Source organism: Porites lutea, chromosome 3 (genome assembly GCF_958299795.1).
Source record: "Porites lutea chromosome 3, jaPorLute2.1, whole genome shotgun sequence".
In the NCBI taxonomy this organism is placed as follows: domain Eukaryota; kingdom Metazoa; phylum Cnidaria; class Anthozoa; order Scleractinia; family Poritidae; genus Porites; species Porites lutea.
The window spans coordinates 4194737-4221109 of NC_133203.1; the positions used below are offsets into that span (position 1 = coordinate 4194737).

Below are 26373 nucleotides of genomic sequence, written 5' to 3' on the forward strand. Positions count from 1 at the left end.
GCGCGGCGGGGAGGGGAAGGGGGTGCACGGTGGGTGGGTGGTGCTACATGAGATTGGGGTATAAACGAAAACGTTTTTTGAAGCGATGTTATCAAGCTTATGCAGTAAGGTATTTTTTTATAATGAATTTTTCAATTTATTGGGGTTATCAAAACTTTTTAAAAAATTCAGCATCATAGCCCTGTTCCCCTGTATGAAGGCAACGCAAAGAAATTTTGTTTGATAAAAACTGGTTCATACAAGCTTTATTTTTCAATTTCAATTTTTCCTTGCTGTTTAATACAAAGCTAGATACATAGGTTTATAGGCTATTTAAAAGCTTCGTTAATCAGTTAAATTCCACACTTGATTGACTTGGGTACATTGAAGGATTTGAACTTGTACTTCTAAGAATTTTAAGTTACCGAGAAATAACAGGATGCCTAAAATGTGTTTAGTTATCTTGACTGTCTAAGAAATTCCTCACAGCATCTGTATATATGATCAAACATTTCTTCAAAGTCCGAACTATCTCCGTAATAAGGATCCTCAATTGTTCGTTGTCCTTTAGGATCGTACGTTCCAAACAGCTTCACTTTAGCTCTCGCAGTTCCATCAGTAGGCCTAAATTCCTTCAGATCCTCCACATTGCTATCATCAAAAGCCATTATAACATCGAAGTGGCGGAAATCATCTTCGTGTACCTGTCTGGCTCGGTGTGGATTCGCAATTCCATGTTTCTTCAACACTTTTAAGCCACGACTGTCCGATCGAAGTCCGCGATGGAGATCAAGTATTCCGGCGCTATCGATTTCCCAATCAGCGCTGTTCCCTCTTTTTTCGAGAAGATGTTTGAGGATTGCTTCGGCGGAAGGTGAACGACATATATTTCCGAGGCAAACGAACAGGATTTTTCGATCTTTGCTATCCGCCATTTTGATTGAGAAAAAGGCATACATCGGCATACATGCGACTTTAAGTGATGTTAAATTAACCGCTGACCAGGATAAATTTTAATAAAATTCAAGATGGCGGGTCAGGGTGTAGGGTTCAGTGAGTTATCCTCTTCATCAAATGGTTCAGACAATACGAAACGGCCAGGAACACCGCAAATAACACCATCAGAGCTTAGTCGTCCCGTCAATTTACAAAGAATCGCACAAAGGAAAGCTCAAATCAAGACATATCCTGTTAGAAAAAAGCTTGAAAAGCTGGGCGTCTATTCATCTTGCAAGGTAAAAGTTACTTGACCTCATTTCATTGTGTATGCTCACTGGAGTGGAATGATGGAAAAATCTTTTATTTTCTTGTAACGAACTTTTTTTCATGGCTGATGGTATTTAGGTTTCTTTAAATGCTGAAATCTTATTATGCCACGGTTCTCATTGTTTCCTGTGGGGTCACATTCCCCTTCGATGATATTTTTTAGCTTTTTATTGTCAATTTTGAAGGTGTTAGGCATGAAATGTGTGAAGGTAAGATGCCACCACAAAACCTGCAAAGTTTTTCAGAATGATAGTGAATGTGTGGTTCCAAAAAATATCCAGAACTCTCCCACGGAAGACTCTTTGATTTACACCCCCCACCCCCCAGGATTTTCCATTCCAGGGGGGTCTTTGATGACCTCCCCTCTCCCCAGGAATTTCCAGAATTTTTAAACAGGGACTTCTTATCACCCTCTGAAATACAAAGTGGTTTTAGTACTTTAAAAAAAGAAGTGAATACAAACTCAGTTACGAAAACACGGTAGAATTTTATCACAACAGTGTAATGGAAGTGTAAACTTTACTTAAGCTTATTATTCACCTAAACTTTTACCTTCTTCGCCATCAAGTTTGCAAATTATGTCTGTGCTGTTTTTATGTAAGCTTATAAGCTTTAACATTTGGGTTGCAAAGTTTAAAACATCGGTTGTTCTACGTTTTTGTGCTAACTCGGACATGAATGTTATGAGGAGAACTACTTAAGTTTCACTTGCTGAAACAACTTTGCAAACAAAAAAAAAAAAAACGAAACTTACAAGGTTCCTTTCTGGCTGTTTATTTGTCTACACATTTTGTCAGTTTCTTCAGGTTGATTCTTATTTCAGGACCGAAAACTTTGCTATCACATGCCAAATTAATGCGATTGGTTTTGCATTTTGTGAACATTGTGATGATTAGTATAGGTAATAGCTTGATTTGTAGTGACATTTGACATAAATACCACGAGTGATGTTTCGAATTGTTATACGTTATTTCACGAGCCGTTAGGCGAGTGAAATTTGAGACAATTTTGAAATATCCCGAGTGGTATTTATGCCAAATATCACGTACAAATCATGCTGTTATTTGTTTATACCACTACCCTCAAAAGGTTTGTAATTTTCACAAGTAGGTATTTCAAATTAAGCTGAAATACCACTGCTCTTAGCCAATCAAATTGCAGAAATTTCTCATGTAGTGGTATAACAGAAGTAATTTTACTAGCAAGGTAGCCAGGCCTTCTGAAGGTCGAGCAAGAAATGGGAATGAAAGAACTCTCATCTTGTTGCATTTTTGTGAGTTGTAGAATATTATATGTTATAGATCGTAGATAGTTAGACACGATTCCTGGGAAGACCAGTTTTATTGTGATAAGATTTCGTGTATAAATAAAGTTGATAATGATGACAATGATGATGAGTTACTACCCCCATTATAAACACTGATAAAACATGAAACCTATCAAAAATGCGTTTCCTGCAAGTGAAGGTAGCGAAAAATGATACTCAGTGAATGGAGGTGAAAGCACTAAAATGTTGGTCGGACGAAAATGAGACAAAGCTGGAAGTCTGGGGACAAGACTCCAGTTATGTCCACTATTTTAGATTGCTTCAACTTTATTTAAAAAACACATCATTCTTCTAGAGATTGTAGTGCTAGCTAACTCAAAGAAAACAGAAACATTAACCCATTCGTCCCTGAACCGCCCGTAACCGCCCGTGCGCATCCAGGTCCTTTCTACCCTTTGTGATGTCATCAGGTTTAACGGTCAAGGACAACTTTCTTCGCTAACTTGTGTAGAGTGAAGAGATCTTTCAAACCATACCAGAATGAGCACAATTCAGTCAAGGACACGGGAGAAAGAAGCAAAAAACCACGTGACATTGACCTGAAAATCTCCATGAAAATCTTGTTCCATTACCCACCTACTTTTCCTTTCACCTAATCCTAAGATCCTAAAAGCTTTCCTAAGAACTCTTCCCACCAAAATGAAGCCTACTAAATGCCCAGCAAGAGAAAAAAAAAATGAGGCAAGAAAAGCGAAAAAAGAAGGGAGGAGAGAAAGCGAAAAGTAAAAGTCAAGACTGCTGTGTCACTTTTAAACCCAAAAACTATCTCGAAATTTTGCTTTCTGCGCATGCCCGAACTTCGCAAGCTGATATTTTGCATCTGGATCAGAAGGCCACAAAGTGTACGACCTGTAAACCGGTTTGTGGTAAGTTTTAGCTCTTTATAGCACGATAGTGACCAGAAAACCACTCGACTAGCTTCAAAACGCGTTTTTCGGCAAAATCTCCAGGAGTGAATGGGTTAAGCAAAGTACCAAGCTTTTCGAAAAAAATCCACTTTTCAGCATAAAACAACCAAATCTGTCTATTTCATGTAAAATCAGGTGAAAAAGTTGGTAAAAGGCCATTTTTAGGTTTTTTGATTAAAGCATATGATGTTAACCTCATCTCAATGGCCAGGAGTCTTGACTTTTGTTTCAAAACAATGTATGTAAGTATGTTTTTGTGCTTCAGATTGATCGTAGGCTCATCACCCTTTGGAAAAGAAGTTTCCCATGAACCCCCCTACCCCTTGGAAATTACTGCCTTTGAACCCCCCCACCCCCTCGCAATTTCCAATGATCTTCCATGGGGGGTGGGGGGGATGGATATTTTCTGGAACCACACAATAAGGTGGATGATGGAAGTAGATGAAAGTGAATGAGGGTGGATAAAAGTGGATGATTTAATGAATGAAGGTGGATAGATGGATGAAGGTGAATGAAAATGGATGAAGATGAATGACATTGATTGAAGATGGATGAAGGTGGATGCTTGTGAATGAAAGTGAAACCTCGGTATAATGAAGGACCAAGGGCAAGGTTGTCACTAAGATTTCAAGTTACCAGGTAAATATAACAACTAGGTGGGGAATCAAACAGCTAAGGATTTCTTTTGGTTCTATTTTTCTTCTATTTTCCATTGAAAGTAGCCAGGGGCCACATTCATAGTAGTTGGGGCAAATCCCGTCCCCCGGCCCTTTATGACAGCCCTGCAAGGGACTGACAAAATATGTTCGCTAAAAGAAGAGTTTGTTATATTGAGGTTTTTTTTTCCATATATTTTGCTATAACTGGGGATAGGAATATTGTTCGTTATACCCAGGACTTTGATTTATAGAGGTTTGTTAAAACAAGGTTCCACTGTAATAATTATGTTCGCAAATAACCTCGATTCTACATAACTGGGTACTTGTAGTGGGTATGTCCATGAGATCTTTTCCCAAATGTTTACCTCTCCCCCATTCCGCTATACAAAAGTACGTGAAATTTTGTAACTTTGAAAAGCCACATCTTTGTTAGTTTTCAACACATCACTCTTATATTTAACATTACTTCATTGCTTTTATGGTGCTCTTTCCTGTAATGTTGATAAATTGTCACCAACTGTAGTTCAAGCCAAAAGCTGACAAAACCATGGAGGGGAGGAGGCTGTACATTTTTGTAACTTGCAAAATAACATTCATTCTTTAAAAACGTGCCAATGCTGAAAATTAAAGAAAAGTGACAATTTTGTGTGTGAAAAATAGAAAAAATAATAGTACCGCTTACAGTTCTTAGCTTTCATCATGCAAATAATGCATTATTGTTGCAGAATGATTCTTCACGAACACATTACAAGTCTTGACATCTGCATTCAAATCCCATTTCATTCACAGTTGGTCATGGACTGCAAAACAAACCATATTTTTGGGTAGTCAACTATGTGTACATACAAACAGTCAAACAAAAGGTCTGCAGTGAGGCTGTTTTTTTTCTCTCGCTCACATGCCATGAGTGAGTGTGAGGCTTGCAGGATTTGTGTGTGTGAGACTCTGATGCTATACTGGTGCTTTCCATCTGAAAAAAAATATTTTGAGAAAAAGACTGACTGTTTTGCAGTCTGTATGTAAGTTACATATAGTCACTTTCTTTTCTTTCAGGCTGAGGAGTCTTGCAAATGTAATGGATGGAAGAATCCCAATCCCCCACCAACACCCAGTAGAGTGGACCTCTCTCAGCCCCTTGCTAACTTGACAGACCCATGCCGCAGTTGCAGCCACACCCTTGGTGCCCACATCTCACACTTACATGACATTCCAGAAGATGAACTTAATAGACTGTTGTGCATGGTAATCGATGTAGAGAACTTATTTATGTGCGTGCACAAGGAGGAAGATGCTGACACCAAGCAAGTTTACTTTTACTTGTTTAGACTTTTGAGAAAAGGAATTTTGCAGATGGCAACAGTTACAGTGGAGGGTCCCCTTGGGACACCGCCTTTTGAGAAGCCAAGTATTGGAAAAGTAAGTGGTACCCACAATGGCTCACACATTAAATTTATCCAGTTGTAACATGATTGTATTTTATTAACAGCACGTAAAGCAATGCTGCTTTTCGACTGCGAGCAGTCTCTCTTTCTCTTCAGATTTAGTGAGACCAGTGCATATGTGCGGCAGCTCCCGTCTCGTGCCTTCAGTCACGAGCGTGGCCATTTGCGTGTCTCACGGACTAAAAGAGAGACTGCTCGTAGTCTATGGTGCTTTCATTCTACCAATACAGCACTTTAGAATAGGGGATGTTGTGTTTTAAAGCCACATAATTATTGTTGGTACCGTGTATATTTTAGGTATTAAGTAATGTCTTTACCTTAGTTTGACACTTACCAATATCAAGCAATTAGTCTTGCAGCCAGGTATTATTACAGCCATCAGTGAAAACCTAACCAAAGGCATATTACTGTTAAATGTCAGTACAAGTTAATATTAGTATGATTGGATGAGGCTAAGTCTGATATAAAGAATTCTTTCAATCGAGGAGGGTTTTATACCGTCCTCCTGTCAATAACAGTCAATAACAGTAAAATATAATAACAGTATATGCATATTGACATCAGCAAACATCTTCCAGATTTGTTCAAGGTAAAAAGGATTTTAAATCTAAGACAAAAAGACAAATGGAATGAATATAAATGAGATTATAATTGTATTTTTTAATCTCTTAGGCAGTCCTAAACTTTGTCCTTTACAAATTTGGTCACCTTCCACAACGAGAATGGCAGATAATGCATGACTTGGCTAAAATGTTCCTGCATTGTCTGAATCACTGGAAGTTAGAGACGCCAACGCAAAAGAAACTTCACAGCCAAGGAGAGGATCTTGCCGCCTACAAACAGAACTACACAAGGTCAGTAGACATTACTAGCCTGCATTATTCAAAAGTGACCACAATTTTTGAGACTTTTGACAGTGGCAATAATCCCTAGAGCCTGGTTCCTTTGAAGGCTGATTAGCACTAATCCAGGGTTAGGATTTTGTTGCACTTTTTGTATTTACCTGCCTATGCATTGCTTAGAGGAACATGTTGTGTTATCATTACTGTATCTCAGAGTAAAGACTCAACAGTGCAGTTTTTTGTAAGCATGAGTTACAAAATGTACATGTTTTTAGACAAGAAAGCCATAGGGGTTAACTTGAAAACTGGATTACTATTTGTTCTTTTAAAATTTGTTTGTTTTAGAACTTATTCAAGTGTTTTAGAGACATTAAACCTTTAAGCCCCAATATCCACATACAAATTCTCCAAACTGATCTCCATATATTTCCTTTAAAAATTAGTTGAGAGAATTTGATGGCAGATCAAAGCATTTTCTCTTTAATGATCATTTCATAAATTTTCATAACCTAATCTCTTGACAAGGTATGAATATTGATGTTGGTAACCATTGGGACCTAAAGGGTTAAACGCAGCATTCCTTTTTTTCAGATGGTTATGCTATTGTCAGGTGCCAGTATTTTGTGACAGTTTAAAGAGACATGATCCCACAGCTGTGTTTGGAAGAGTGCTTTTAAGATCAGTGTTCTCTGTTATGAGGAGACAACTCTTGGAAAAGTTCAGAGCAGAGAAAGACAAAATGCCACCAGACAAAAGGACTATTGTTTTAACTCATTTTCCGAGGTATGATGTGATAGCTGGATCACTGTACTCCTGGATTGAAACACTCATTTGACAACATAAACTCTTTTATTCCTGTAAGACAACATTGTGGTAGGATAGTTTATCATTTAATTCTATGGACAAAATACTATGATGTTAGTATAGGTAATAGCACGATTTGTAGTGATATTTGGTATAAATACCACTAGTGATATTTTAAAATTGTTATACGTAATTTCACGAGCCGTTAGGCGAGTGAAATTTGAGACAATTTTGAAATATCGCGAGTGGTATTTATGCCAAATATCACGTACAAATCATGCTATTATTTGTTTATACTACTACCCACAAAAGGTTTGTAATTTTCACATGTAGGTATTTCAAATTAAACTGAAATACCACTGCTCTAAGCCAATCAAATTGCAGTAATTTCTCATGTAGTAGTATAGCCATTGTTATACTACTACATGAGAAATTTTTGCAATTTGATTGGCTTAGAGCAGTAGTATTTCAGCTTAATTTGAAATACCTACATGTGAAAATTACAAACCTTGTGCAGGTAGTAGTATAAACAAATGATAGCACGATTTGTACGTGATATTTGGCATAAATACCACCTGTGATATTTCAAAATTGTTTCAAATTTCTCTCGCCTAATGGCTCGTTAAATTATGTATAACAATTTCGAAATATCACTTGTGGTATTTATGCGAAATATCACTACTAATCATGCTATTACCTGTACAAATAAAATCTCTTAAGCAGATCATTATGCCTTGTGTTATATATTTCTTAGGATTTTGCAAAGAGAAATTTAGAATTTGTGCGAATTTTCTACACCATATCCAGATTTTCAGTATTTTTTAATGTAAAAGGGTGCCCAAGGTTGAGTATGGACAGAAGTTTTGCAAATCGTAGCATCATTGCTGACCAGGCACCAGTTGTTCAAAAAGATGGATAGCGTTATCCGCTGGATAAATCACTTTCTGGTGGATAAACATTAGGGAAACCAATTTTGCTATCCACTGGATAGAAATTTATAAGGTGGATAACGCTATCCACCTTTGGAACAACTACCTGTAGGGCCTGGGCTGTCACCAAGATTTCAAGTTGCCGTGTAAATACAACAAGTAGTCAAGGAATCAAACAGCTAGGGATTTCTTTTAGGTCTATTTTTCTTCTCTTTTCATACAAAAGTAGCAGGGGTAAATCTCTTGCCCCCGCCCCTGGTTGACACGGGGTCTCTTCTGAGGAGAGGACAGCTAGTGATTGTGATAGCAGCATTGCTCTCATACATAATAAACTCTCTGAATATTAAAAGAGCACACCAATTTTAGGTTATCTGTGAAAATTTGAGCCTGATACCGTATACCAAATAGTTTGTATGGGCTCAGTAATGTTTTTGCCACCTTTGTTATTGCTTGTAAAGAGCTGAAAATTGCAGAAATTGCTCACATTAACCAACTCTCTCAACTTTTGAATTTAATTTCTGCATACGGTGATGCCTTTTTTGGGTTAACTCATATGCCAATGAGCAAAAATGTAAACCATGAAATCAGTAAACATTGGCCTATATTTTAAACTTTGTTGAGATTTCTCATTTCTGTCATATATCCTTTCAGATTTCTCTCAATGTTAGAGGAAGAGGTTTATGGTGATAACTCTCCTATCTGGGATGATGACTTTACAGTTCCACAGTCATTATCCCTGGGCGCTTCAAGAATAACGCCTTTAACACCATTATCAGATAGAGGGGATTCCCTTGTGGCTACTGCAAGGTAAGACAGTGAAGGAGATTTCAACCTACTTCTTTAGGCCAGGGTTCAAGAAAATGCTTGTGTCTCTGTTACAGGTCAAATTGGATTTCAGGTTAAATTTTTTTAACCTAGGTTGACTCTTAATTTCTTTTGTCTCCCAGCCCTAATTATTCATGAGTCTGGACTAGGAAACAAAGGAAATTGAGAATCGACCTTTGTTAAATCAAAATTAACCTGAAATCAAATTTGACCTATAACATCTATGTCTCAATATTAAAATTCAATAGATATTTATATGCCTTTTTTACATTACTCATGATACACTGCTTGTTAACCACCTAAACTTTAGCGTGAGTATTGATTATTAATATCTCAAGTCATGATGAAATGGTGCCGCCGAGCTTCACGTCTTGGTGGATTTACTTTGTGGCACAACGGCCGCCAAGCTACACAACTAGGTAGATTTACTTTGATTAATAATTAATTTTAATTAATTTTTTATGTATTATGGCAATGTGATAGTGATGAGATGATGATGAGATGAGACAAAGTTAATGGGAATGCGTATATTGAGCTCATAATAAATTATTTATGTTGTAGTTAATTTTTTATCTCAGGTAGTTTTTGTTTGTGTATTACTTTTGGGTATGGTAATGTATGCTAAAGAAGTTGCAACAAAAGACAAATAAAAATTACCTGAGATAAAAAATTAACTACAACATATATGTACCCATTTCCACACCCCAATTGAAATTAATTTATTACACCAAAGAATGATATTAACCTTCCAAATGAATCCTTTTTGACCTGTTTGTCCCTGCTGCCCCAGTTGTACTGGTTGTCCCAGTCTTCCTAGTTCTGCTGGTTGTCCTGGTTGTCCTGTTTCTCCCAGTTGACCAGTCGCTATGCTTGTTCCAGTCCTCCCCATTGCCCTGGTTGTCACTGTTGTTACTGTTCCACCTGTTCCACCTGCTGTTACTGTTGTCACTGTTGTCACTGCTCCACGTGTTGTGACTGTTGTCCGAGTTGTCACTGTTCCTGCTGTTGTCATTGTTGCGCTGTTGTTGCTGTTGTCACTGTTCCACCTGTTGTTCCTGTTGTCCCTGTTCTCACTGTTAACTCTGTCGTCTCTGTTCTCGCTATTAACACTCTCGTCCTTCTTGTCCTTCTTATCGCTGTTGTCACAGTTGTCGCTGTTGTCACTGTCGACCCTATTGTCACTGTTGCCACTGTTGTCACTCTTGTCGCTGTTGTCGCTGTTGTCAGTGTTGTCCTGGTTGTCGCTGTTGTCACTTTTGTCACTGTTGTTGCTGTTGTTGCTGTTGTCGCTGTTGTCGCTGTTGTCGCTGTTGTCGCTGTTGTCGCTGTTATCCAAGTTGTCACTATCGTCACTGTTCTCACTGTTGTCACTGTTGTTGCAGTTGTCGCTCTTGTCACTGTTCTCACTATTATCACTGTTGTCACCATTGTCACTGTTGTCATGGTTGTCACAATTGTCACTGTTGTCACAGTTGTCACAGCTGTCACTGTTGTCACTGTAGTCACGATTGTCACCCTTGTCATCGTTGTCACCATTGTCACTGTTGTCACTGTTCTCACGGTTGTCACTGCTACCGTTGTCACCGTTGTCACTGTTGTCACTGTTGTAACCGTTGTCACGGTTGTCACGGTTGTTACCATTGTCACCATTGTCACCGTTGTCATTGTTGTCATCGTTGTCACGGTTATCACCATTGTCACTGTTGTCACTGTTGTCACTGTTGTCACCATTGTCACCATTCTCACTGTTATCACTATTGTCACCGTTGTGACTGTTGTAACTGTTGCAATGTCGTCACCATTGCCACTGTTGTCACCACTGTCACCGTTGTCTCTGTTGTCACGGTTGTCGCTGTTGTCACTTTTGTCACTGTCGTTGCTGTTGTTGCTGTTGTCGCTGTCATCACTGTTCTAACTGTTGTCACTGTTGTTGCAGTTGTCGCTCTTGTCACTGTTGTCACTATTGTCACTGTTGTCACCGTTGTCACCGTTGTCACTATTGTCATAGTTGTCACCATTGTCACTGTTGTCACCGTTGTCACCATTGTCACCATTGTCACTGTTGTCGCTGTTGTCACTGTTGTCACTGTTCTAACCGTTGTCACTGTTATCACTGTTGTTCATGTTGACACCGTTGTCACTGTTGTCAGTGTTGCAATGTTGTCACCATTGTCACTATTGTCGCCACTGTCACCGTTGTCACTGTTGTCACTGTTGTCACTGTTGTCAGTGTTGTCACCGTTGTCAGTGTTGTCACGGTTGTCACCGTTGTCACTGTTGTCACTGTTGACACCATGGTCACTGTTGTCACTATTTCAATGTTGTCACCGTTGTCACTGTTGTCACTGTTGTCACCTTTTGTCACCGTTGTAGCTGTTGTCACCTTTTGACACCGTTGTCACCATTGTCACCGTTGTCACTGTTGTTACCATTGTCACTGTTGTCACCATTGTCACCGTTGTCACTGTTGTCACTGTTATCACCATTGTCACTGTTGCCACTGTTGTCACCGTTGTCCCTGTTGTCACTGTTGTCACTTTGTCACCGTTGTCACTCTTGTCACTGTTGTCACCATTATCACTGTTCTCACCGTTGTCACTATTGTCACTTTTGTCACGGTTGTCACAGTTGTCACTGTTGTCACTGTTGTCACCGTTCTCACTGTTGTCAGTGTTGTCACCGTTGTTACCGATGTCACCGTTGTGACTGTGTCACCATTGTCACCATTGTAACCGTTGTCACTGTTGTCACCGTTGTCACCGTTGTCACTGTTGTCGCTGTTGTCACTGTTGTCACCATTGTCACCGTTGTCACCGTTGTCACCGTTGTCACTGTTGTCACCATTGTCACTGTTGTCACTAATGTCACTGTTATTACAGTTGTCACCGTTGTCACTGTTGTCACTGTTGTCACTATTGTCACCGTTGTCACTGTTGTCGCTGTTGTAACTGTTCTGCCCATTGTCACCGTCGTCACCGTTGTCACTGTTGTCACCGTTGTGACTGTTGTCAGTGTTGTCACCGTTGTTACCCTCGTCACCGTTGTCACTGTTGTCACTGTTGTCAACATTGTCACAGTTGTCACCGTTATCACCGTTGTCACCGTTATCACCGTTGTAGCTGTTGTCACCTTTTGTCACCGTTGTCACTGTTGTCCCCGTTGTCACCATTCTCACTGTTGTCACAGCTGTCACTGTTGTCACTAATGTCACTGTTGTCACTGTTGTCACCGTTGTCACCGTTGGCACCATTGTCACTGTTGTCACCGTTGTCACCGTTATCACCGTTGTCACCATTGTCACCATTGTCACTGTTGTCACTGTTGTCACTGTTGTCACCATTGTCACTGTTGCCACTGTTGTCACTGTTGTCACCGTTGTCACTGTTGTCACTTTGTCACCGTTGTCACTCTTGTCACTGTTGTGATCATTATCACTGTTGTCACCGTTGTCACTATTGTCACTTTTGTCACCGTTGTCACTGTTGTCACTGTTGTCACTGTTGTCACCGTTGTCACTGTTGTCACCGTTGTCACCGTTGTCACTGTTGTCACCGTTGTCACTGTTGTTACTGGTGCAATGTTGGCGCTGTTCTCAACGGTAACAACCGGTGTCACTGTTGTCACTGTTGTCACTGTTGTCACTGTTGTCACTCTTTGCAATGTTGTCACTGCTTTCACCGTTGTCACTGTTCTCACCGTTGTCACTGTTCTCACCGTTGTCACTGTTGTCACCGTTGTCTCCATTGTCACTGTTGTCACTGTTGTCACCGTTGTCACTGATGTCAGCATTGTCACCGTTGTCACTGTTGTCTTCGTTGTTACTGTTGTCACCATTGTCACCGTTGTCACTGTTGTTACTGGTGCAATGTTGGCGCTGTTCTCAACGGTAACAACCGGTGTCACTGTTGTCACTGTTGTCACTGTTGTCACTCTTTGCAATGTTGTCACTGCTTTCACCGTTGTCACTGTTGTCACCGTTGTCACTGTTCTCACCGTTGTCACTGTTGTCACCGTTGTCTCCATTGTCACTGTTGTCACTGTTGTCACCGTTATCACTGATGTCAGCATTGTCACCGTTGTCACTGTTGTCTTCGTTGTTACTGTTGTCACCATTGTCACCGTTGTCACTGTTGCAATGTCATCACCGTTGTCACTGTGTCACCGTTGTCATTGTGTCACTGTTGTCACCGTTGTCACTGTTGTCACTGTTGTCACCGTTGTCCCTTTTGTCACCGTTGTCACCGTTGTCACTGTTGTCACCGTTGTTGCCTTTGTCACCGTTTTCACTGTTGTCACTGTTTTCACCATTGTCACCGTTGTCACTGTTGTCACTCTTGTCAGCATTGTCACTGTTGTCACTGTTGTCATTGTTGTCACCGTTGTCACTGTTGTCACTTTTGTCACCATTATCACCGTTTTTATTGGTTTCACTGTTGTCACTGTTGTCACCGTTGTCACCGTTGTCACTTTTGTCACCGTTGTCACTCTTGTCACCATTGTCACTGTTGTCACTGTTGTCACTTTTGTCACTGTTGTCACCGTTGTTATTGTTGTCACTGTTGTCACTGTTGTCACCGTTGTCACCGTTGTCAGTGTTGTCACCATTGTCACTGTTCTCCCCGTTGTCACTGTTGTCACTGTTGTGTCTCTTGTCACTGTTTTCACCGATGTCACTGTTGTTACTGTTGTCACCTTTGTCACCGTTGTCCCTGTTGTCACCATTCTCACCGTTGTCACTGTTGTCACCGTTATCACTGTTGTCACCGTTGTCACTGTTGTCACCGTTGTCAATTTTGTCATCGTTGTCACCATTGTCACTGTTGTCACTAATGTCACTGTTGTCACTGTTGTTACTGTTGTCACCACTGTTACGGTTGTCACTTTTGACACCGTTGTCACCATTGTCACTGTTGTCACCATATTCACCGTTGTCACTGATGTCACCGTTGTCACTGTTCTCCCCGTTGTCACTGTTGTCACTGTTGTGTCTGTTGTCATTGTTTTCACCGATGTCACTGTTGTCACTGTTGTCACCGTTGTTACCGTTGTCACCGTTGTCCCTGTTGTCACCATTGTCACCATTGTCACCGTTGTCACTGTTGTCACCGTTATCACTGTTGTCACCGTTGTCACTGTTGTCACCATTGTCACTGTTGTCACTAATGTCACTGTTGTCACTGTTGTTACTGTTGTCACCGTTGTTACGGTTGTCACTTTTGACAACGTTGTCACCATTGTCACTGTTGTCACTGTTGTCACCATTGTCACTGTTGTCACTGTTGTCACCGTTGTGACCGTTGTCACTGTTGTCACTGTTGTCACTGTTTTCACTGTTTTCACTGTTGTGACTGCTGTCACCTTTGTCACCGTTGGCACTGTGTTCACCGTTGTTACTGTTGTCACCGTTGTCATTTTTGTCACCATTGTCTCCGTTGTCACTGTTCTGACTGTTGTGTGTTTTGTCACTGTTGTCACTGTTGTCACTGTTGTCACCGTTGTCACTGTTGTCACTGTTTTCACTGTTGTGACTGCTGTCACCGTTGTCACCGTTGTCACTGGTGTCACTGTTGTCACTCACTTCTCAGTCTTTTAAGATTAATGGTGACAACGGCGACAATTGTGACAACTGTGACAACAGTGCAACAGTGAGAACTCTGACAACGCTGACAACAGTGACAACAGTGACAACGGTGACAACAGTGAAAACAGTGACAACGGTGACAACTCTGGCAACAGTGACAATGGTGACATCAGTGACAACAGTGACAATTGTGACAACAGTGATAACAGTGACAACGGTGACAACAGTGACAACGGTGACAACGGTGACAACAGTGACAACGGTGAAAATAGTGACAACAGTGACAACGGTGGCAACAGTGACAACACTGACAACGGTGACAACGGTGACAACAGTGACAACAATGACAAGAGTGACAAGAGTGACAACAGTGAGAATGGTGACAACGGTGACAACTGTGACAACAGTGACAACGGTGACAACAGTGACAACAGTGACAACGGTGATAACAGTGACAACACTGACAACAGTGACAACAGTGACAACAGTGACAACAATGACCAGATAACAATGGTGACAATGGTGACAATGGTGACAACAGTGACGACGGTGAGAAAAGTGAAAATAGTGACAACTGTGACAACAGTGACAACATTGACAATGGTGACAACAGTGACAACGGTGACAACAGTGACAACAGTGACAACAGTGACAACGGTGACAATGGTGACAACAGTGACAACGGTGACAACAGTGACAACGGTGACAGCAGTGACAACAGTGGCAACATTGACAATGGTGAGAACAGTGTTAACAGTGACAACGGTGACAACAGTGACAAGAGACACAACAGTGACAACAGTGAGAACGGTGACAAAAGTGACAACGGTGACAACAGTGAGAACGGTGACAGCAGTGACAACGGTGACAATAGTGAAAACAGTGACAACAGTGACAATGGTGACAACAGTGACAGCGGTGACAACAGTGACAGCGGTGACAACAGTGACAGCAGTGACAACGGTGACAATTGTGACAACAGTGACAACAGTGACAACGGTGACAACAGTGACAGCAGTCACAACGGTGACAATGGTGACAACAGTGACAACAGTGACAACGGTGACAACAGTGACAACAGTGACAACGGTGACAACAGTGATACGGTGACAAGAGTGACAACGGTGACAACAGTGACAATGGTGTTAACAGTGACAACGGTGACAACGGTGACAACGGTGACAATGGTGTGAACAGATACAACTGTGACAACAGTGACAACAGTGACTACGGTGACAACAGTGACAACAGTGACAACGTTGACAATGGTGTGAACAGTGACAACAGTGACAACGGTGACAACAGTGACATCAGTGACAATGGTGACAACAGTGATAACAGTGACAACGGTGTCAACGGTGACAACAGTGACAACAGTGACAACAGACACAACAGTGACAACAGTGGCAACGGTCGCAACAGTGACAACAGTGACAACAGTGACAACGGTGACAACGGTGACAACAGTGACAATGGTGACGACCGTGACAACAGTGACAACAGTGACAACGGTGACAACGGTGACAAAAGTGACAACAGTGACAACAGTGACAACAGTGATAACAGTGACAACGGTGACAACAGTGACAACGGTGACAACGGTGACAACAGTGACAACGGTGAAAATAGTGACAACAGTGACAACAGTGGCAACAGTGACAATACTGACAACGGTGACAACGGTGACAACAGTGACAACAATGACAAGAGTGACAAGAGTGACAACAGTGACAATGGTGACAACGGTGACAACTGTGACAACAGTGACAACGGTGACAACAGTGACAACAGTGACAACGGTGATAACAGTGACAACAGTGACAACAGTGACAACAATGACAAGATAACAATGGTGACAACAGTGACAATGGTGACAACAGTGACAACAATGGCAACAGTGACAACAGTGACAACGGTGACAAAGGTGACAACAGTGACGACGATTAGAAAAGTGAAAACAGTGACAACTGTGACAAGAGTGACAACAGTGACAATGGTGACAACAGTGACAACGGTGACAACAGTGACAACAGTGACAACGGTGACAATGGTGACAACGGTGACAACAGTGACAACAGTGACAACGGTGACAGCAGTGACAACAGTGAGAACATTGATAATGGTGAGAACAGTGTTAACAGTGACAACGGTGACAACAGTGACAACAGTGACAACAGACACAACAGTGACAACAGTGACAACGGTGACAAAAGTGAGAACGGTGCCAACAGTGAGAACGGTGACAACAGTGACAACGGTGACAACGGTGATAACAGTGACAACAGTGACAACAGTGACAACGGTGACAACAGTGACAGCGGTGGCAACGGTGACAGCAGTGACAACGGTGACAATGGTGACAACACTGACAACGGTGACAACAGTGACAACAGTGACAACGGTGACAACGGTGACAACAGTGACAACGGTGACAACGGTGACAACAGTGACAACGGTGACAACGGTGACAACAGTGACAATGGTGACAACGGTGATACGGTGACAACAGTGACAACGGTGACAACAGTGACAATGGTGTTAACAGTGACAACGGTGACAACGGTGACAACAGATACAACTGTGACAATAGTGACCACGGTGACAACAGTGACAACGGTGACAATGGTGTCAACAGTGACAACAGTGACAACGGTGACAACAGTGACATCAGTGACAACGGTGACAACAGTGATAACAGTGACAACGGTGACAACAGTGACAACAGTGACAACAGACACAACAGTGACAACAGTGACAACGGTAAGAAAAGTGACAACGGTGACAACAGTGACAACGGTGACAATGGTGACGACGGTGACAACAGTGACAACAGTGACAACGGTGACAATGGTGACAAAAGTGAGAACAGTGACAACGGTGACAACAGTGACATCAGTGACAACAGTGAGAACAGTGACAACGGTGAGAACGGTGACAACAGTGACAACAGTGAAAACGGTGACAAAAGTGACAACGGTGACAACAGTGACAACGGTGATAACGATGACAACGGTGTTAACAGTGACAACAGTGACAACGGTGACAACAGTGACAACAGTGACAACGGTGAGAACAGTGACAACGGTGACAAAAGTGACAATGGTGACCACAGTGACAATGATTACAATGGTGATAACAGTGACAACACTGACAACGGTTACAACAGTGACAAGAGTGACAACGGTGACAACAGTGACAAGAGTGACAACGGTGACAACAATGACAACAGTGACAATGGTGACAACAGTGACAACAGTAACAACAGTGACAACGGTGACAATGGTGTCAACAGTGGCAACAGTGTGAATGTTGACAACGGTGACAACGGTGACAATGGTGACCGTTGTCACTGTGTTCACCATTGTCACTGTTGTCACTGTTTTCACTGTTTTCACTGTTGTGACTGCTGTCACCGTTGTCACCGTTGTCACTGGTGTTACTCACTTAACAGTCACCGTTGTCACCGTTGTCACCGTTGTTGCCGTTTTCACCGTTGTCACTGTTGTTACCGCTTTCACTGTTGTCACTGTTGTCACCGTTGTTTTCACTGTTTTCACTGTTGTGACTGCTGTCACCGTTGTCACCGTTGTCACTGGTGTCACTCACTTAACAGTCACCGTTGTCACCGTTGTCACCGTTGTTGCCGTTTTCACCGTTGTCACTGTTGTTACCGCTTTCACTGTTGTCACTGTTGTCACCGTTGTTTTCACTGTTTTCACTGTTGTGACTGCTGTCACCGTTGTCACCGTTGTCACTGGTGTCACTGTTGTCACTCACTTAACAGTTTGTTAAGTTTATATAATGGAAATCGGGCCTAGAAAGAAACGTATACGCTTCCATCTCTACAAAAGGGCCATTTGGAGTAGGAAAAATAAGGACGCGTCTTAAATAAGACGCAAACTATCCCGTACATACGAAACATCTCGTTTGAAATTTTGCTGAATTTACTTGTCTAACCTAAACAGCTCTTAACATCTTTTCTTCGATAAGACGCGTCTTAGCAAAGTTGGGCCTGAGGGCCTTTTTATGAGGAAGTGAGGTAACCCACGTAACCAGGTGAGGTAACCCCCCTGTCTGTGTAATCTCTTATTATAACTTGATCACGTTTACCTGATAGGTAGGGCGACCCCCCACATGTTACCTCACCTATATGGGGTCTCCCACCTCCATGTAAAAGCCCTTTTATGTCCCGTTTATACAGGATAGTTTGTGTCTTATTTAGGATAAATGGTTCTGTTGTGTTAGACATATTGTTGTTTTAAATTTTTTATTCCCTCCCACTAGCTCAGCAGTTGGTTCTAGCCTGTCGTCATCCTCGGATCTTCAATTGTCAACTTCCACTTCTCCTTCAGAAGGTATTAGGGAGCGTAAGCAACAACGATGGCGACGGCGACGGCGACGGCGACGGCGACGGCGACGGCAACGAGAACGGCAAAAAGCAATAGGTTTAGATTTGCAAAACGACAACTTTGCAGGTGTATCACGTTTTTTTATACATTTGTTTGCCGTCACTGCGCGAGTACGACGTGAAATGCCTAATTTCACGATTTGTCGAGGACGGGAACTGTCCTTTTTTTGTTACCTGAACTTTGATATAGTCCTTTAGAACTCAACTCCAGTATTTGACGAATTAAACGAGATGTAATAAGCGCGATATAGTTTGAGGCAGCGCAAGTTCACTTTTTAAGTGACGTTTTCGTAGCCGTCGCCGTCGCTGACTACTGATAGGATCTGGAAATGTGGGTCCTCATCCTACATTCCCGCCCCTTTTTCATGATCATTTCCCCAGCGGCAAATCCCGTATCACGTTAACGTTTCCCGAATCCTGCACTGTATTTTGTTCTTTTCAGATCCCGGGAATACCCTTTAAGACCCTCTACTAAGATATAAGCTTAATGAAGCTGACATTGTCGGTGAAAATTAAATTTTTGCTTTGGCACTGTTAGTCAGGGTTTTCCTTTTTAATGGTGTTGGAATTGCCTAGTCCCTAGGGCTCAGTATTCCGCGCGCCCAATTCGCTTCGGGTCACGTGGTCCAAGCATTTGCCTCGGATACGTCACCAAAGTGAATAGCCCTTATGCATGTTTACGTTAGACGAGTAAATTTCACCACAAAGTCTTGTTTTTAAAATATAAAGTTGCGAAGTTTGATTACATAAATGAATTCCCAAGGTAGCACAATTAAAAAGAATACTAGCCTGCGAGCAAGCTCTCCGGGGCGCTCTGTAGGTAGGGCGGGAAAAGGAAGGAGAACTTGCAACTTCGTCTCTGGAATTTGAATATCTGATGCGAAACGCTGATAGGCGGAGATGACATTAGTAATGATGTCATTACTCTTGGTACGTGTTTTTCAATGTTTGTTTTCATTCGCGCTTGTTTCGGCTTCGCGGTGATTGGCGGAAATCCGACAGGTCAGTCGACGAAGAGCCACAGGGGAATTGGAGGTGGAATTCAAATTCCAGAGACGTAGTTGCAAGCTCTCCTTGTTTTTCCCGCCCGCCCTGGAGAGCTTGCTCGCAAGCTAAAAGAAAAACCACGCACAAATAGTGCAGATTCGAAGAATTTTGCTTACAAACGAGGCTTGGTGGTGAAATTTGCTCGTCTGACGTAATCACGCTTGACGGGCATTGAACGAGAAGGCCTGGGAAAACGCTGTACAGTGACGAGGCAAGTGTTGGAAGTGATAGTTAATTTGAGTGAAGACTCCCCAGCTAGTCTGAGCATTTAACGTTTGTGGGGCAAAGGGAGAAGAGGTAAGCGAAAAGGGGAGAGAATGTAAGCAATTCTCCCCTCCTCTCCCCTAACATCTAAGGAAGGACTGATGCTTGGGCTAAGGCCCAATAGACGTTATTCCGATATCCGCCATCTTTGCACGCGCTTAATAAACATACTTGGAGTAAAAAAATGCTATTTTTTAACAGAAATTTCTGGCGAGAAAAGGAGTGCAGAGAATGATGGATCTCTTGGTACTGATGCAAAGCGACAAAAGCTGGCAGGTAACTGATAAATAAATAAATATATGAAATAAATGAATAAATAAATAAGTCAATAAATAAATACGTAGTTATCCTCTTCAATGAAACTTCTAATCCAATATAAACATGATAGGGTTTCTCGGTACGTAAAGAGTGTAAGTCGTACCGGAAGTTATGTTCGCGCGTATTGCTCTTGATTACCAGTTTTGCATAAAAGTTCCCGGATGTTGAGAGTGACAGGAGTTGTTGGAAAACGAAAATTTGTAATGACTTGTTTCAAATTTTGTTTGAATGGATTTTTAGGGATTTTAAAGCGGAAACCTAAGGAAAATCAAGGGTTAAGGATCCCAACTCGCGGGAGGCAACTTCGTTGCAGGTCTTTAGTAGACTTTTAACTTAACCTGCTTTACCAAATAAACTATGAATGAATGAATGAATGAAAATGGCAATTTTTCAAGCCAAGCTGAGGATTTGAACAGGGGACTACCAAGAACTACCGGTTAGGACGGGAATTGAATTCGGTGCCTCACTTACCGCTCGGCTATCATCCTTCCCTAACTTAACAGAGATCGTAGTCTGGAATTCTTGAAAAAGTCTTGAAATTTGCCCAGCAATTTTCCAGATCTGGAAAAAGTTTGGAAAATAGAGATAAAGTCTTGAAAAGTGGTAAAAAGTGTTGAGTTTTTTTTAAAGCTACAACAAGTGCTTTATATGTGAAATTTTTTTCGTTTCGTCAAGTCTTATTCAATCTTGCCAGTACGTTTGCAGCGCATCATGAAAAAAGCTTTGTTCCTGCGTTTTTTCACCTACATGTATTTGATAACCGTGAGTCTGGAAAATGAAATTATTGCTTTGGAAAAAGTCTGGGAAAAGTCTTGAATTTTGGATCCAAATATCTGTACGAGCCCTGTGTTTAGTTCCATTATGTAGAGTTCCTGACCCCACGCCTACCATCCAGTTTTTTTTCATTAAGACTTATCATCACCCTAAAAGTGATAACAACTGCATCAACAGTCACAGATTACAATGTCTTCTATTTGCTTTTTGCAGGAGATGTACCACTTGAGGTTTTGACTCAGATCGTAGGAACTATATCTGACCCTTCCGCCATGTTAGGCCCGGAGGTTTGTTACAAATTTCAAGTATTTTGTGGTTGTTTTTAAAAGCTCTTATCCATTTGTATGCTGCAATAGACCATTTGCACGATGACATCATTTTACTGCTACGATCAGACTTTTTCAGGGTTATGCTTTTTGTGCAAATTGGGGCCCTCTCACTGGAATTACAAAATTTAACTATGAAAGGAGAAACGAAAAGGATTCTGGTCGTAGTAGTTAAATTACGCCTTCTTGCCAAATGGCCTATTGAAGGATTTTTGTCCATCTTTGGAGGCTAAAGGACGAGGATATTAGTGTTTTACATACTGACGTTAATGCGGTCACAGTCATTTTTATTTCCCGCGCTACTCGACGCATGCTGTGAGTCTTTTTGGCGGGACATTTCGTAGCCACTCTTCTGATTGCATGGTTGTTTTATCGTGGGACGCAAAGCAGTCTGAGAAAACGTCGTAGCTCTCGTTATTCAACTACAGGTTTTAACGACAATGTCGTGGTGGCAGAAACAAGTTATCGAATGTCACAAGTTTCATGTCATTTTCCAATCGGGAGAGGGCGTACAATGTAACATCCTTCAATAAAAATGACCGTGCCAACTTTTCTGGTGATAAAAAAAAGTACAATGTTGCTTTCTGGAGTGTTTATTTTTTAGAATACGCGAAAAAAACATTGAGTTAAATCTCATCCTCGTGGTGGTCCTCGTTCTCGGATCTAAAGCCAAGGTCTTTAATTTCCCCATGTAAACTGCCTTATCCCACGGGATAAAAGCTCAGTTTAACTGGAACTGTTGTTTTAACTGTTTCAGGGTGGACTGTACCCTGGGACCCACAGCGCCAGAGATGAGGCTGCTCGCTGTGAAGAAAGAAGAGGCGTGATTGAATTCCATGTGGTGGGCAATTCATTCAGCAGACAGCCTTCAAAACAAACACTACTTTGGTTGGTAGGATTGCAAAACGTGTTCTCATATCAGCTGCCAAGAATGCCGAAAGAGTACATCTCGAGGCTTGTCTTTGACCCGTAAGTATGAAATATACAGGTGTAACCTGCGTAGCAGTCGTGCCCGCTTCCTTTAAGCAACGCGGAAAAAAACGGGGGGCGGGGTGGGTCCCCCATCCCGGCCCCTTTTCATCTCTTCCCGCGCGTCACGTGCGCTTCTATCGCATTGCAAGAACCCATAACTCGGAACAAGCAACTTCTATGTGCTCAACTCGCGTCACATTTTCACGACTAGGTTATTTTTAGAACGGTTTTGGCGCGAATTTAAAATTTGACGTTCCACAAACCGGTCAACAAAAACTGCAGCTCTAAAGAGTTATATTTTAGACCTTTTAATGATGTTAACGATACTTTGAATGCGGCTATAGACGGAGCAGAGTCGGCCAACAATGCTCTCAAATATATCTAAAAAAAAACCACTCTGTGAAAACGCCGTAACATAAGCCTAGTATGACAATTGTTTCCTCTGCGTTACGGGCTCCTGAGTCCTGATGCGGGCTTATATTGATGGGAAGTCTTCAGCCCAAAAAAATCATTCATAGAAAGGAAGAGGAGGAGGAGATTTTGCTTTATTTTAGCCTTCATTTACGTCAAATTCCCCTCACAAACCTCCTTTCCCTTTCGTCCTCGGCTGAAAAAATTCATTATCAGTTTCTTTTTAACGCTAAGGCTTTCCTAGTTTAAGGTTTTACCCAGTAAAACTTGAAAAGTATGCCATGTTATAGGCACCAAGAAGTTCTTTACTTCACACACTTGCGAATCGAACCTGTGGTTTGTGGAATCCCAGTTGACGTTTAAAGATCTTAGTTTCTACTGACATGCACGGACATAACTACAAACACTCTCAGTAAAGTAAAAGATCCAACAAAATCGAAATGGTGTCACATAACTTACGCTCCCTGCTAGAGTTGGTGCAGGTTCTATGTGAGATGCACTGTTGTTGATTGTAAGTTGTATTCTTTTCCAGAAAACACAAGACTCTAGCTTTGGTTAAGGACAACAAGCCGATTGGTGGAATCTGTTTCCGCATGTTCCCCTCGCAAAACTTCACAGAAATCGTGTTTTGTGCCGTCACTTCAAATGAGCAAGTCAAGGTATTACCCTTCCCGTGTGTAAAGTCAGTTAGCCATTCATACGGCTTGTAACTGTCAGTAGTATTGCTCCTGTCAGTAAATAGAAATTTTACGGGCAAATTTCTCAGGAGATAAAAAAGATAAAAATTTATCATCATCAGGACCGCCACCACCACCATCAATTGGCATTTAGCATTACTGTTTTATCATCATCGACTTCTGCTTCATCCATCATCGTTGTCATCATCATCATTATCATCATCATTTTTTTTATGATTAGTATAGGTAATAGCATGATTTGTAGTGATTTTTGGCATTAATACCACAAGTGATATTTCGAAATTGTTATACGTAATTTCACGAGCCGTTAGGCGAGCGAAATTTGAAACAATTTTGAAATATCACAAGTGGTATTTATGCCAAATATCACGTACAAATCATGCTATTATTTGTTTATACTACTACCCGCACAAGGTTTGTAATTTTCACATGTAGGTATTTCAAATTAAGCTGGAATACTTCTGCTCTAGGCCAATTAAATTGCAGAAATTTCTCATGTAGTAGTATAATACCAATAATTTATAATTGTAACAATAACTATAACCACCATTGACATTATCACCACCATTACCACTATCGTCGTCGTCGTCATCATCATCATCATCATTATCATTATCATTATTATTACGTATTATTATTATAATCATAATTATCAGCATTGTCATTAGCCTATTCCATTTACTTACGCGTCATTCCTACTTTCTTAAAGCCTGTGACAGGCTACATTAGTCCAAATTCTTCCAACAGTTTGTTTGAGAGTATATTGAAACTCGTAAGGAGCCCCGGGAAACACTTACGAGAACTTACTTGTTGACCTTAGCGTTTTTTGCTTTGTCGTTGAAGGGGTATGGCACACATCTCATGAATCACCTTAAGGATTACCACGTCAAGCATTCGGTTTTGAACTTTTTGACATATGCTGATGAATACGCGATTGGATACTTCAAAAAACAGGTAACTCAACTGATTCAATACTTAATAAATAACTTGCGGTAAAGTAAAGGCACGAACAACAACGACGACGACCTTAGCTATAACGTCACTTACAAAAGTGAATTTGGGCTGTTTCAATCTTCTTCGCGCTTGGTACAACTCGCTCACCAGAAAATGTGACGCAAGTGCAGAGTTGTTGTTTTGCTTTCTCGTTCCCGTCGCCGTCGTAGCTGCTTGAGCTCTCTATTAAAGCACAAACAGAGATGTTAGTAGATCTATTCTCAAAATGACCTAGCAGTTGACATTCGCGCCGACAGTGCATTTATCCTTTGACGTCATAGATTTTTTTACAGTGGTGCATATTCAGAGAGGTTTGGCGGGAAACAGTTTCATTGTTACACGTCATGAACTTTGGGCAAAATGTTCAAACTGTTTTTTATCTATTGTTCAAAAGGGATTCAGTAAGGACATCAGAATACCCAAATCGTCCTACATTGGATACATAAAGGATTATGAGGGTGCCACTTTGATGCATGTAAGTCTATCATGTTTTTTCTAACATTTTTCTTTTCCTCGACACGTTGTCAACATTTCCTTTGTTGTTCAAAGTTTCTCGGAGTTGTACCTTTAATAGGCCACTTCTGAGTTCCAAAAACCCTCACTTTCAAAATGAGGCTAGGTGCACAACCTTTCTTGTGAAAATGAGTTTTATTTGCATGAGAATGAAAAATGATTTCCATATCGAAGGCTGAGCACCTGCCCTCGTTTTGAAACAGAGGCCCGGGGGAACTCGGAAGTGGTCTATTGGCTGGAATTTTTTAAGAAATAGAAAGCGCTGTTCATGTTTTAACAAAGTTGTCAAAGTAGAATATGACTGGGCATTCGGGAGAATTAAGAGACAAGTTTTCACAGCCTTCCTGACTTCTCCAAGGGTTACACTTTTGCTACCCATGAAGATGTGAAAAGTAATATCATTTACTTGTCAAGAAAAAGCCGTCGTGTAAACTCTCCATCGTTAGGGTTTTTTTTATCACTAACTGATTTTGATTCATAATCATTCAGCACATAAATCAGTATTATTTGCCAGAGGTCAAAAGCTCTCTCGCCATAGACTGTAAAATTGTAAATTTCACAACTGGCTCCAGTTTTTCAAAGGGTAAATAACACTATCCACTGGATAAATCTCTATCCATTGGATAACGCAATTGGTGTCCCTAATTCTTATTAACTGGATATTGATTTACGAGGTGGATAGCGCTATCTAACGGTTGGAACAACAGGGGCTTGTACTCCATGTGTTTTTCTTGGCTTTCTTTTGACAGTGTGCCATTAATGCAAGAATTCAGTACACAGAATTCTCCACCATCATCCGAAAGCAGAAAGAGGTAGGTTTACGCCACGTGACACTTTTTCAACCAATAAGAGGTGACTAGATCTTTTGCGATTTCTCGCGCTTGTCCAGCGCTGTCGCCGTTATGTCTTCTCCCTAGCAATATCACAGGAAGCTCGAACCCTTGATAGCTATCTCTAAGCTTTATCAGCAATTTGTAAAGCTACGTGCAAACGGACACAAAAACTCTCAACATTGTTGGGTCAACATTGTTGGGAGTTGTTGCGTTCGTGTGGGTAGTGTAGTGCAAACAGGTGCAACAACTCCCGT

The 26373-nt window shown here is 41.3% G+C and overlaps 2 protein-coding genes across 2 annotated transcripts in view; one reads left to right on the forward strand and one right to left on the reverse strand.

The window, feature by feature from the left end:
- Positions 1-240: 240 nt before the first annotated feature.
- Positions 241-925, reverse strand: LOC140929288 (low molecular weight phosphotyrosine protein phosphatase-like). The gene has a single exon (XM_073379092.1). The coding sequence runs from the start codon at positions 912-914 to the stop codon at positions 438-440; it is 477 nt and encodes a 158-aa protein (XP_073235193.1). The 5' UTR covers positions 915-925; the 3' UTR covers positions 241-437.
- A 77-nt stretch (positions 926-1002) lies between these two features.
- LOC140930233 (histone acetyltransferase KAT2A-like) overlaps positions 1003-26373 on the forward strand; it is a 34633-nt gene continuing 9262 nt past the window's right edge. Inside the window, exons 1-13 of the mRNA XM_073379903.1 lie at positions 1003-1214; positions 5193-5555; positions 6254-6435; positions 7015-7206; positions 8808-8963; positions 18847-18917; positions 20483-20557; positions 21587-21660; positions 22457-22668; positions 23615-23741; positions 24624-24734; positions 25168-25248; positions 26036-26098. Of these exons, the coding sequence (XP_073236004.1) occupies positions 1008-1214; positions 5193-5555; positions 6254-6435; positions 7015-7206; positions 8808-8963; positions 18847-18917; positions 20483-20557; positions 21587-21660; positions 22457-22668; positions 23615-23741; positions 24624-24734; positions 25168-25248; positions 26036-26098 (1914 nt within the window). The 5' untranslated portion in view covers positions 1003-1007. The remainder of the gene's footprint in view (positions 1215-5192; positions 5556-6253; positions 6436-7014; positions 7207-8807; positions 8964-18846; positions 18918-20482; positions 20558-21586; positions 21661-22456; positions 22669-23614; positions 23742-24623; positions 24735-25167; positions 25249-26035; positions 26099-26373) is intronic.